The 14,206-nt window shown below is 40.2% G+C and overlaps 1 protein-coding gene across 1 annotated transcript in view; it reads left to right on the top strand.

Moving 5' to 3' along the window:
* The window catches only part of LOC126458139 (myotubularin-related protein 9), a 120,723-nt gene that overhangs the window by 57,992 nt on the left and 48,525 nt on the right, over positions 1–14,206 (top strand). Inside the window, exon 6 of the mRNA XM_050094988.1 lies at positions 4,108–4,257. Within this exon, the coding sequence (XP_049950945.1) occupies positions 4,108–4,257 (150 nt within the window). The remainder of the gene's footprint in view (positions 1–4,107; positions 4,258–14,206) is intronic.

The raw sequence follows: 14,206 nt of genomic DNA, 5'->3' as shown, positions 1-14,206 counted from the left end.
TCAGGAGGGTAATACGGAATGCCATGCTGCATCCCAAAGGCCTCGTATCACTAGCAGTCGAGATGACATGCATCTTACCCACGTGACTGTAACGGATCGTGCAGCCACGTCTCAATCTCTGAGTCAACAGATGGGGATGTTTGCAAGACAACAACCATCTGCACGAACAGTTCGACAATGTTTGCAGCAGCATGGACTATCAGCTCGGAGGCCATGGCTGCGGTTACCCTTGACGCTGCATCACAGACAGGAGTGCCTGTGATGATGTACTCAACGATGAACCGGGGTGCACGAATGGTAAAATGTCATTTTTTTGGATGAATCCGGGTTCTGTTTACAGCATCATGATGGTCGCATCCGTACTTGGTGACATCGTGGTGAACGCACATTGGATGCGTGTATTCGTCATCGCCATACTGGCATATCACCCGGCGTGATGGTATGGGGTGCCATTGGTTACACCCCTCGGTCACCTCTTGTTCGCATTGACGGCACTTTGAACAGTGGACATTACATTTCAGATGTGTTACGACCCGTGGCTCTACCCTTCATTTGATCCCTGCGAAACCCTACATTTCAGCAGGATAATGCATGACCGCATGTTGCAGGTCCTGTATGGGCTTTTCTGGATGCAGAAAATGTTCGACTGCTGCCCTGGCCAGCACATTCTCCAGATCTCTCACCAACTGAAAACGTCTGGTCAATGGTGGCCTGGCAGCTGGCTCCTCACAATACACCAGTCACTACTCTTGATGAACTGTGGTATTGTGTTGAAGCTGCATGGGCAGCTGTACCTGTACACGCCATCCAAGCTCTGTTTGACTCAATGCCCAGGCATATCAAGGCCGTTATTACGGCCAGAGGTGGTTGTTCTGGGTAGTGATTTCTCAGGATTTATGCACCCAAATTGCGTGAAAATGTAATCACATGTCAGTTGTAGTATAATATATTTGTCCAATGAATACCTGTTTATCATCTGCATTTCTTCTTGGTGTAGCAATTTTAAAGGCCAGTAGTGTATATATTACATCGGATATAATCAAAGATATTTCGTCTTACATGTTTCAATAATTTTTTGCCAATTTCTGCCCACTTAACTCCTTTTGCATTTAGTTTTTCAACTCAGCAGCAGCCTTGTACCACAAAATATGCTGTTTGGAAACCATCTTGAAGCTGCTCATCCTCTGAGGTAGAGAAGCTATCAGGTGACATTTCTAGTGAATGTTGCAATAATTAGATTGGATGAATTAACTTGTCCGATGCTGCCACTGCGCATGAGACACATACTTCAGCTCTTGCTTAGTAGTTTACTGCTCTCAGTTTGCCTTCCCCACTCCTTCAACGAAGCAAATCACTGCAACGTGTGGGACAGACTGAGTCCTGTGTGGAGGGCAGACTCCTCCAGAAGCATGCAGGCATTTCCCATAGGTAGAGCCTGGAGCAGCACTGCATTGCCCATACTGTAGGAAAATAGTCTGGCATGTTTGTATTGTGTGAAAGGAGAGCGTGGTCACACACATGTATTACACACCACATTGCAGCAAATTTCTGCAGCTAGGAAAATGTAGCATTAGGAAAGGGGCTTCCTTGTCCACTTGGACAATGCAATGATGTCTAAAAGTTCCATGGGCCATTAGCACATTGACCATTGTAGTGGCTTCCTTTGACATGGCAACAGAGAGAGGTGCTCCAACAGTGGTGAACCCATTGACAACACTGGACTCAGAAGCGGCACCACATCCTCTTTTCAGATGAGTCCCAGTTCTGCGCACAGCATCATGATGGACACATGTGTGGAAGCTCCGAGGAGAATGAACATTGCCAGATTGCGTTCATCATTGTCATACCTCTCGTGATGCTATGTGGTGTCATTGGATACAGAACGTGATCATCTCTGGTTTGCATAGCCTATAGCAGACATTTAATTTCAAATGTATTGAACCAAGTGGCTGTGCCCAGTCTTTAATGCATCGATGATGTTTTTATCAAAAAATATATGATGCAAGACACCATGTTTGCCCATGATGTCCAGACCTACCTCAATACTTGGGGTGTTTGACTGTTTCCCTGGCCAGTTCATTTTCTAGATCTCTAATTGAAAAAAATTGGTCATGGGTTGCCAAGAGACTGGCAGCCATGGCGCCAGCCACTACAATTGATGGACTCTGGTCTAGGGATGAAGCAGCATGGAATTGTGTACCTGTATCTGTCCCTGTTATCCAAGTTCAGTTTGATTAAATGCTCAACTTGGTCAGAGTCAGTGTTGCCAGAGGTGGCACCTCTTTGCGCTAAATTTAAAACTATGTATTCACATAACAAGTAAAATTTCATTATTTACTGTCCTCCTTGTTGCAATTTTAATGGCAAGAAGTGTATTTACAGTATCTGATGATGGCTGTTCTCAAAAATATGTTCTGCAGTTGGAATCAAATAAGTAACAGATGCAATATAAATGGAAACTGGGATAAAGTGACACACCTGTCTTTTTTATTTCATCAATTTTGAAGCACAAAATCAACTGAACTGCATCAGATCCAACAAAGAAAGTATGAGTGATCACAAAAGAACTCCAGAGCAATTTTTCTTTTTTTTATTTATTTTCTTTTTTTTATTTTATGAATAAGAGAGTATAGATTATGTTTTCATTTAATTTTTTTTATTACCAGTGGCCAAACTGGGCCATCTTCAGATTTAAAAATAAAGTACAGGTGGACTGTTGGTACCACCAGCATCAGCTGGTATGCATCATTGCAACTTATGCAACTTCATAAGTTGAAGAGACTGCTATGTAAAAAGTTTTCATATGATTTTACTGTGTATTTTATATCTCAAACTTTAAGTTGCAATTGCAACTTGAAGTTGCGCATGAGATACATTACCATTATGATTAATCCAATAAACACACAGTGCTGATTGGTTGCTAATAACAGATCTTGGATGTTCCATAGCAACATTTAATGATACGTTTTGGGCGTGGCCCCTCATCAGACGATCCGTTAAAAAATATATACAACATGAGCACAAAAATACTTCACAACCCACACAGTAAGGCAAAATAAGTGACAGACAAATTTTCAGAATGCAAACCAGTGTATATATTAAAGACAGTTGTATAAGCCCTGACATATAGTGCACGAGGTTTCACAGTGAAAACAGTCAAGTGCAATGGCTGAGCATGAAAACTAAAGTGAACAAATCATGCTAACAAGAGTAAAGAAAACTAAAATCGTGCCAGACGGCGTGCCTAGCTTAGCTCTCCAAATATTGTCAAATGCAATATAATTACAAAAAGGAACAAAAAGGCTATAGTTAGCTGTATGTGACAATGAATGTCATCAAAATTCACAGTATTGATGAGAACAACCCACGTGTACAGTAAAATACATCAAAAGATGTGTGTATGAAATGGCAATAACAAATCAGAACAGTACCTACACAGAAAATTCTTCATTTGTGTGGCCATATTGTCTGTAGTTGCTTTACAGTTCTTGAGGGTAATTTTGTTCTGTCATTGAAACTGAATTTCTTAGATTTTTCACAGCACACTGTTACGCACACGATGTAAGCAAGAAATCAAGCGAAAATCACCACCACTGGTGGTGATGATAACCTCAACAAAGCTAAAAGCATCTGGTGAAAAAATCACTAATTTTCATAGTTGCAATGACAGAACAAAAATACCCTCAAGAATAGCTATACAGACTGTGTGATTCAAACTAGAGTCAGAGTTTGGATTCAATACAGCATTTCTATGGAACACCCAAGATCTATTATTAGCGACCAGTCAGCATTGTATATGTTTCTTGGACAAACTTTAAAGCTGATTCTTACCACAACAAAGGAGAATGGAAAGAAAAGTACCCCCAAAAGAAATAAGAAAAATGCTTTCTTTTGTTGTTTCATTATATCATTCACCTTTATAACAGCCCTTCACTGCATCTGAATAATACTGATCATTATGATTAACATTTTGTATTTGTGTTTCATGGCATCAACATTTTTGGCACATTGTGTACTATGTTAACAGATTATTGGCAGTAACTTTTGTAACAATATTCAAATACTCGATAACCGTCCAAGTGTGTTAACTCTCGTATTCCATTACAGAGTGTTCTCATGCGCAGTAGCCAACCAATGACGGGACCAAACTCAAAAAGATGCAAGGAAGATGAAAGACTGATCAATTCAGTGCTTGGACCAGGAAAACGAGGTTACATAATTGATACAAGGACACAAACATTGGCACAAACTGCAAAGGTAAGAATCTATTGAGCTTACTAGTATATTGAATTCTGTGGGTTCATGGCCTAACAGAACTGGATGCCCAAAGATGAGAGTAAATAATTTTTGGGTCTGGAGTTTACTATGGCTAGAAAGCCTAATAACATAATTCTGATCCATGTAAAAGAAATGTAACAGCCATGGCACTTGTGTCCTTAAAGATAAGTCATGAATGAAGTAAGTACTTCAAGAATCTGGCAAGCAAAGTAAATTATTAATGGAAATGTGACGTTTCCACATGTTTTAATCAGGATTGTTCACTAAAATTGACATCACAGTGTTCATTTATTCATTAACACATGTTTTCTTTTATATTTTGTGTCATGACAATTTGGTAGAATTCCACAAGTTTGAATATTACTATTGCAATCATCACCATTGAGCAGATGAGTAGATTTACATATAGGTATCATTAGACAATAATTTTCCCACTTTGTTTTATGAGGCTTGTATCAGAATGACTAGTTGCACACACATGAAAAACATTGCTTTTAATGCATTTAATGGAATGCTAAAGTTCAGAAACCACGGTATGGCCACATTGCACTGTGAGATTTCTGCATATTCAGTTTCTGCTGAAGCCTGTCACATTACTTGGCACCTATGTCCCAAGGGGTGTTTCACACTGAAAGCAACATCAAGAGGCTGTATTTAACAGCAGCAATCAAATGGTGCCAAGTCAGGACTGCATGATCCTTACTACAGAATCTCCTAGCTAAATTGTGCAATCTTAGCATAAACGAAATCTGAAAAGTGGGATTGTGTGCTGTCATGTAGATACCCTGCACAGGCACTTATCACAAAAAGCAGGACACAGTTGGCTTGAAATGTATGTTTCAACATTGATCGTTGTTTTGCTCAGATGAAGCTTGACTGCCATAAATTCATAAACGAGGTTTTTGACTATTGTAGGTACAAGCTAAAGGGACAACTAGAGGACCATGAAAGAAGCAAACAGTTTTAGTAAACATAGATCTGGAAACAAATGGTTTCATCTGTATGAAGTATTATGACTGAGTACATGAACATCTTGTAACAGACTCTTCAAGGATTCAAACTGCTGATATGTACTTGTGGACAAACATGTTACAACTAATATTCCACATGGCCACCATACATGAGAAGACAGGCTTCAGCACAGATCCTCATCAATGCTAGTACATGTTACAAAATGCCAGGCATGTTCTGAATGCACTAACAACCATCCACAACGCGTTTCTGCAGTTGATCTACAGTATCAACAGAACTGAAATGCGCCAATGTTTTTAAACATCACCACACAAAAAAAGAAAAAGTGCCCAAGTCAGGGGGGATCTGGGAGGCCATGCTATTGCCAAGCCATGACCGATACACTTCCTGTCTTCATTCGTGCACCATATTTCTGAACAGTCACATGAAAAAATACTGAGGCATCATCATGCATATGTCAATGCAGGGTAGCCTTAAATGTAGTCTTAGACGTCAACAATTTTTTATTTTTATTTTTATTTTTTTTAATTTACATTTTATTTGCATGGAGCCATCGTAATGATGGCTTTTGCAAACGTCAGACTTAATACTATGGTTATATTTATACTTATAAAATACACTATATTCTGTAGCTGTTGCTTCTTATGTCTATTTTTTACATTTATCACATTACAACTGATATGCTAATGCCTCATGTTACAATCACTATCTTAAAATTCATTGGAAGAATATAAACATTTTTCTATTAGAAAAGATGTTAATGTTTTAGAAACATTTCCCATGTACGTTCTTAGAGAGTTTGGTAGCTTGTTATACCAAATCAAACCACTGATATATAGACTTCATCAGTAATTTTTAACGTTGTTCTGTTACGGAAATAGTTACACTTTGTTCTAGTGTTGTGATCGTGTACATCACTGCCCTTGATAGCTTCTGTTGGTTGACTTATAAAAAATACAACTGTTTTGAAGATGTACAGAGAATATATTGTCAGATATTCGTGCTGCACAAACACTTCACGACATGAATCTCTATGCCCCATCCCATGTATAAGTCTTATTGCTCTTTTGTGTAGTAGTAGTATTCTTTTTAAATGTACATCAGCTGCACAGACCCGTAGTTCAATTCCGTAATTGAGAAAGGGGTAAAGTGTTCCATAATATACTAATTTCAGTGCTTGGATAGGAACTATCTTTGCGAGCTGGCTGAGGAGATATATGGCACTACTGACTTTTCCGCATACGAAATTAATGTGGTATGTCCACCACAAATTTTCATCAACATATACACCCAGGAATTTACAGTTACCATTTTCTGTTGCAGAGATATTACACACACTATTCATATTGTTGTGATGAGAACTGCCTGTTTTAAATGTCAGTAGTTGAGATTTGGTGATATTCACCTTGAGTCCCTGATCATTAAAGTATTTTGTTACTTCTGTTACACCACTAGTAGCAAGAGATTCTAGTTCTTTAGATTCGCTCCCATAGAATAAGATAGATGTGTCATCTGCATAGCTTACAATATGGGAGTTAATGGGTTGTGCAATGTCGTTAATATATGTAAGGAAGAGAAAGGGTCCAAGGATTGAGCCCTGTGGTACACCTTGTAATACAGGTTCACTGGTGGACTGGGCATTCATGATTTTGTTATCTAGTTTGTATGACAATTTAGTGCTTTGCTTATGATTCAACAGGTACGTGGTTAGAAGATTCACGGCTTGATCCCCAACGCTATAAGATTTTAGCTTTTTAAGAAGTACCCTATGGTTTACCGTATCAAATGCTCTTGTCAGGTCCAAAAATATACCTGCAGTCTGCATCTTCTGGTCCAACAGACAGTAAACTTCATGGATGAACTGTGTAACTGCTGTGGTTGTACTTAGCTCTTTTCTGAAGCCATGCTGTGAATCTACTAGCAGTTAATGTTTTGTGAAAAAGGCACTTAGTTGAGAAAGGATAATGCTTTCGAGTATCTTACTAAAAGTGGGAATTAATTATATTGGTCTATAGTTGGGGACTTCTTTCTTACTTCCCTTTTTATACACTGGTTTCACTACACTCATTTTTAGAACCGTTGGATACATGTTTCCTCTAATGCTGCAATTAATCAGGTGAGTAAGAGGTTTAGAAATTTCTTTTAAGCATGCTTTAGTAATAGCACTGGATACGCCATCCCATCCATATGAAAATTTTTTCTTTAGCATGTATATTGCCCTGTGAACCTCCTGCTCATTCACTTCCACAAATTCAAATTCGGTACACTGGGTGAGATGGCATCGGATCTCTTTCTGTGAATCTGTAATATGCGTTGATTGTTCGCCAGAAATGTAGTAGTTATTAAAAATATTACATATAGTATCTGGGTTTTTTATAATGTTACCATCATGTCTTACGCTGAATGGTTCCATGTTCATCTTGTTGGGACCTTTTCGGTATTTGTCAATCAGCTTCCAAGATGCTTTGCTTATGTTGTCAGACTGTTCTATTGTTTTGCTGTTAATCTGCTTCCTTAGATTGAAAATTTCAGTTTTAAAAGTTTGCTTGGCCCTATTGTATTTTTCCTTGAAAACCTGCATAGTAGTAGTTTTATAAAGCTGGTTTAGATCATGTACTTTCTGCCTGAGCCTAATCAGATTTGTTGAGAGTTTTAGTCTAGGATTACTTCCATTTTGACAGTGTTTAACTACCTTCTGGATTTCTCTGACTGAACAACTATATTCATAATGATGCAATAGGGTTGAGTAGAATTCGTTTCATTTCTCATCTGACCCTTTTACCTGATACACAGAATCCCATTTCTCATTCGCTAGTTTGTCTTTAAGAGCATTAATATTTGAGGTATTCAGCATTCGTTTCTGTGGCACAATGTTTGTTATTTTAGGCACAACTGAATTTTTGTATTCATCACCTGACAGAAGTGGTCAGAATAAAGAAAATCTAACTTACTGTAATTTACCTTATCTATAACATCTTTGTTGATTATAACATAATCTACACTCCTGGAAATTGAAATAAGAACACCGTGAATTCATTGTCCCAGGAAGGGGAAACTTTATTGACACATTCCTGGGGTCAGATACATCACATGATCACACTGACAGAACCAAAGGCACATAGACACAGGCAACAGAGCATGCACAATGTCGGCACTAGTACAGTGTATATCCACCTTTCGCAGCAATGCAGGCTGCTATTCTCCCATGGAGACGATCGTAGAGATGCTGGATATAGTCCTGTGGAACGGCTTGCCACGCCATTTCCACCTGGCGCCTCAGTTGGACCAGCGTTCGTGCTGGACGTGCAGACCGCGTGAGACGACGCTTCATCCAGTCCCAAACATGCTCAATGGGGGACAGATCCGGAGATCTTGCTGGCCAGGGTAGTTGACTTACACCTTCTAGAGCACGTTGGGTGGCACGGGATACATGCGGACGTGCATTGTCCTGTTGGAACAGCAAGTTCCCTTGCCGGTCTAGGAATGGTAGAACGATGGGTTCGATGACGGTTTGGATGTACCGTGCACTATTCAGTGTCCCCTCGACGATCACCAGTGGTGTACGGCCAGTGTAGGAGATCGCTCCCCACACCATGATGCTGGGTGTTGGCCCTGTGTGCCTCGGTCGTATGCAGTCCTGATTGTGGCGCTCACCTGCACGGCGCCAAACACGCATACGACCATCATTGCACCAAGGCAGAAGCGACTCTCATCGCTGAAGACGACAAGTCTCCATTCGTCCCTCCATTCACGCCTGTCGCGACACCACTGGACCCGGGCTGCACGATGTTGGGGCGTGAGCGGAAGACGGCCTAACGGTGTGCGGGACCGTAGCCCAGCTTCATGGAGACGGTTGCGAATGGTCCTCGCCGATACCCCAGGAGCAACAGTGTCCCTAATTTGCTGGGAAGTGGCGGTGCAGTCCCCTACGGCACTGCGTAGGATCCTACGGTCTTGGCGTGCATCCGTGCGTCGCTGCGGTCCGGTCCCAGGTCGAAGGGCACGTGCACCTTCCACCGACCACTGGCGACAACATCGATGTACTGTGGAGACCTCACGACCCACGTGTTGAGCAATTCGGCGGTATGTCCACCTGGCCTCCCGCATGCCCACTATACGCCCTCGCTCAAAGTCCGTCAACTGCACATACGGTTCACGTCCACGCTGTCGCGGCATGCTACCAGTGTTAAAGACTGCGATGGAGCTCCGTATGCCACGGCAAACTGGCTGACACTGACGGCGGCGGTGCACAAATGCTGCGCAGCTAGCGCCATTCGACGGCCAACACCGCGGTTCCTGGTGTGTCCGCTGTGCCGTGCGTGTGATCATTGCTTGTACAGCCCTCTCGCAGTGTCTGGAGCAAGTATGGTGGGTCTGACACACCGGTGTCAATGTGTTCTTTTTTCCATTTCCAGGAGTGTATTCTATTGGAACATGTGTCCGTCACTCTGGTGTCAGAGTTCACTATATTTACAAGGTTGTATGAAGTCAGTACATCACTGAGTTTCAAGTTTACTATACTATTTGAGTTTGCATCTATATTAAAGTCATCTAATACAGTAAGGTCATTAGAACCAGCCTGATCAGCAACACTACTAAGTTTATCCATAAACAGCATTACATCAGCATTTGGTGGCCTACACACTCCAATCACTTTATGCTTTGATAACTTAAGATTATTATTGTGGAGTACAATACCTGTCATTTCAATTGATCCTTCTTTGGTGTGGTGTTCAAGAAAGGAAATTTTTTTAGCTTCTACATCCTTACTAACATAAATTGCCACACCGCCACCTTTATGGTTTTGCCTACAATAACTACTTGCTAGTAAGTAACCTTCTAATCTATAGTATATTATTTCACTGCATTTTAGCCCATGTTCTGTTATTATTAGTACATGTGGCACGTGTTCCTCTATGAAGATTTGTAGAATGTCTAGTTTGTTTCCGAGATATTGCACATTTAAGTGCATTAACTTTAAGGGTGTTATCCCTTCTTGTTTATTTACCATTTCGCACGAATCAAAATCGTTTGAGTTACACTTTTTATGACATTTTGCATACACTGGTTTTTTGGAACTGACCTGCAATGACTGAGCACTTACTTCACAGCCTGGCTTTTCTTTGCACACACAGGACTCAGTCATATCCGAAATACATCCCTAAAAACTATTATTATGGGCCTTTATTCTAAAAAAGTCTCGCTGTTGTAGCCCAGAGCAATTGGAGCTTTCTCCACACTGTCTTTCTCCCACAGTTTGCTTATGTGGGAAACTAGCTTGGCCTTCCCTTTCCTGTTTAAGTGGAATCCGTGTTTTGTATGTTCATCACGACTCATCTTACTTAATTCTATCAAATGTACATGGCTAAATTTATCACACAGTTTCTTTAGCTCAGAATTGTAGTGTCGAATTTCTTTGTTTACACACGACCACAGTGGTAAATCATGTCGCACTGGCACGTTTGTGATGACAATGTTTATTTGAAATAGTTTTGGTAATATGTTACGGAAGCCTCGCAGGGCTGTCTTGCTTTCGTTTTTGTATACATCATTGCCGCCGCCAATAATCACAATGTGAGTGTCTTTGTCCAACTGACTCGTTTCTGTTGTAATATTCTCCACCACTGCATTTAACATTGCACGAGGCTTGATTTTCGCGAAAACTGAATGCTTTGAAGGCATACTTTCGTGAATACGTTTGGATAGATCTTTTCCATGACTGTCGGCACACAGAAGAAGCCCTTTGGTGCATCTTAAGGTTGGCAAGTTCTTTTTTGGTCCTTTAGTTGGAGTTTTGTGATTACTTTCAGGTTTGTTTATGTCTATTGTGTTACCACAATCCGCTACAAGTGCTGAGAATTTGTTTGATAATGGTATCACTGGGGCTGTACTTACATGTAGTTCTTGCTTGTTTGTTTTTTTTTTCGGCACACGCCACATTTTCTGCGCGGAATGACTATTAACAACGGCGTTGTCTTGAGTTAGGCGATAATTCCGATCCACTGCTTTATATTTAGTTTCCAGCTCTTGATATTTTCTCAGAAGTTCTTGATATTTTGTATTGATTGATACTAGATCATCTGTTAACATGCTTATTATTTTTTCTTTTGTCTTTAGCATGTTCGTTATTTCATTTTCCGCGGCACTCACGAAGCACTATCGGCATGTCCAATCATGTTCGTCTTTTATATATTTCAAATTGACTTTGACACATTTGTTGTGGTACCAGTACTTGCAGTCGGCACACAGGATACCTCTTTTGACCTTCTTCACACAAATTTTACAAATCTCACTATCACTTTTTAAAGACACTGGGACATCACTACACGAAAAATGTTCACTCGACACCATATTGCCAATATATTCTGTAACACTGGCATGACTGCACTTTTGCCTAAGTCATATCAGGGAAACCATTGGTTCTCAGGCATATGTTCATTGAATTATTTGCTTGTTTCATTGTTCTCTACATGCCTCTTGTGTTTGTACCTAAAATAGCCAAATATCCTGTATATCTCAGAACATAAAGGAACTTTTTTTGCGTATGTAATAATGAATTCTGTAGTAGTGAAGAAGAGGGATAGTTTCACACTTTTTGGAGACCTGTTTGATTTGAATGGATTAAAACAATCTAGACTGCAACCATATTTTATTCATGACATTAATAAATTATTATTTTGATCTAGACTGTTGTTTTAACCCAGCTGTAATACCAGATCGCTGTCACTTCTCGGGACCATGTTGTCCAAATTTATGTTTAATTTCGAACTGTACTGATACATCCATTATTTGTCACCAGTCATCATTCTTTCCAGAAAGTTATAGTCAGCTTTATGTAATGATGTGATTGTTTGTCACAATATTCATTAGACACCAACTTTTGCAAAGGATAGCTGCCTGTGCACACTGTTGTTCACTGTACCATACCAAATATGGAAATACTCTGTCAAGGTTCTCAGATAAATCCTGTGCTTATTTATAATCACCTACTGAATACCTTGGATATTGGGTGGTGATGTCCCACTTACCAGTTACAAAGAGTACCTCATCACCAAAGCAGTGAAGAATGTGGAGCACCACAAGTTGATGTTGCAGCATAAACATTTTTTTAGTGTGAATTTCACTAGATCTGACTTATTTTGCCCACAGTAAAATGAACTACAATTCATGCTCCTCATCAATAGACAGCTGTATTACAGGAATTACCTCATGCTCGGCAACACGTCCGTCAAGGGCTGTTTTATCTCAAATAATCTAACATTACTGTGGGACAATTTGTTTATCAGCTTCTGGTTACCCAGCCATAATAATGTGGTGACAGAAAAAGGTGGTACATTGTGTTTTGATCTGCCCATGTAATTTTTGTAAACATTAAAAAATATACTACAGTGCTGTAACACTATTCATTTTTCTATCATCACCTTCCTCTCTCATTGATAGTGCGTGCTTATACAAGGCAGTGTAGGAATGAGATCATTGTGACATGCAACACAAATAAAGATACAACACTACACTACACAGGTATATTTCACAGCAACTTCCACAGGTATAAAGAACAGTTCCAAAGAGCAGAACTGACAAAGTAATACAGAATAACAGCACAAGTAGCTTCATATGTAGGGACAGTAAGTAGATGTTACACTGCAAGCAAAGAAGAGCTTGGGCAGTTCACAATAGCAGTACGAATAGATGACCATAGTTTGACCTGGTGACGCTGGCAATATGTGGGCACTGGTGTGTTCGTTATGCATGGTGACAGATTCATGCTAAGTGCATTTATGCCACTGTCTGGCAGCTTGAGCCCTGCAGTGAGCATCCCGACTGGATCGGTGATCCTCTGTGGCCTGCCGTGCCATTGCTCCAGATGCGCCAAAGAGTGGGTGGCATCAATAGTTTGCTATGCCTGCTGAAACGCATAGTAGCCCAGTGGATTACCAAAGAGATGAAGACCTCAAATGAATGTTATAAGCATCATACCAAATATTGTAATAAATAAATGTCTATTTTTAAATAGAATATAGTATTCTTTTAATTTGTCTTCTTTTTATTCAACCAATTATTCATCTCTACAATCCAGTGATGAACTTTTCTTTAATTCTGCTATTTTTATATTACCGGCAGTTCCTTTTAAGTTATAAAGATGTATTCTAGGGTATCAGAATTCCAATTGAGAATGATCTATATCTTTTAGTAGACATATTACTAAAACATGTGAGATGAATGAAACCCAAATTCAGTCTTCCTGCAAAAACTATTTCTTACTGCTTTGACATAGCAAAGTCAAGTAGTGAGGTCTCACTATTCATCAGACAATATGCATTAAAAACACATCAAAAAAAGTTTTGCATCACCTCAGTTCCGAGAGTTCCAGAACCTGTACAGAAAATTGAAATAGAAATCAACATAATCATCATTTCTGCCCTTTTAATTGCTCGTGAAAATGACATATTGCATGTTGTATCACCATACAGCAAGACCTTCAGAGGTGGTGGTCCAGATTGCTGTAGACACCAGTACCTCTAATACCCAGTAGCATGTCCTCTTGCATTGATGCATGCCTGTATTTATCGTGGCATACTATCCTCAAGTTCATCAAGGCACTGTCCCACTCCTCAACGGCGATTCGGCGTAGATCCCTCAGAGTGATTGGTGGGTCACGTCATCCATAAACAGCCCTTTTAAATCTATGCCAGGCATGTTCGATAGGGTACATGTCTGAAGAACATGCTGGCCACTCAAGTCAAATGATGTCATTATCCTGAAGGAAGTCATTCACAAGATGTGCATGATGGGGGCACAAAATGTCATTCATGAAGACGAATGCCTCACCAATATCAGTTGGAGGATGGCATTCACGTATCATACAGCCATTACAGTGCCTTCCATGACCACCAGCGGCGTATGTTGGCCCTGCATAATGCCACTCCAAAAGAGCAGGGAACCTTCACCTTGCTGC

Source organism: Schistocerca serialis, chromosome 2 (assembly GCF_023864345.2).
Source record: "Schistocerca serialis cubense isolate TAMUIC-IGC-003099 chromosome 2, iqSchSeri2.2, whole genome shotgun sequence".
Taxonomy (NCBI): Eukaryota; Metazoa; Arthropoda; class Insecta; order Orthoptera; family Acrididae; genus Schistocerca; species Schistocerca serialis.
The sequence above is the reverse complement of the archived record's forward strand: the minus strand, read 5'-3'. Positions and strand labels throughout refer to the sequence as shown.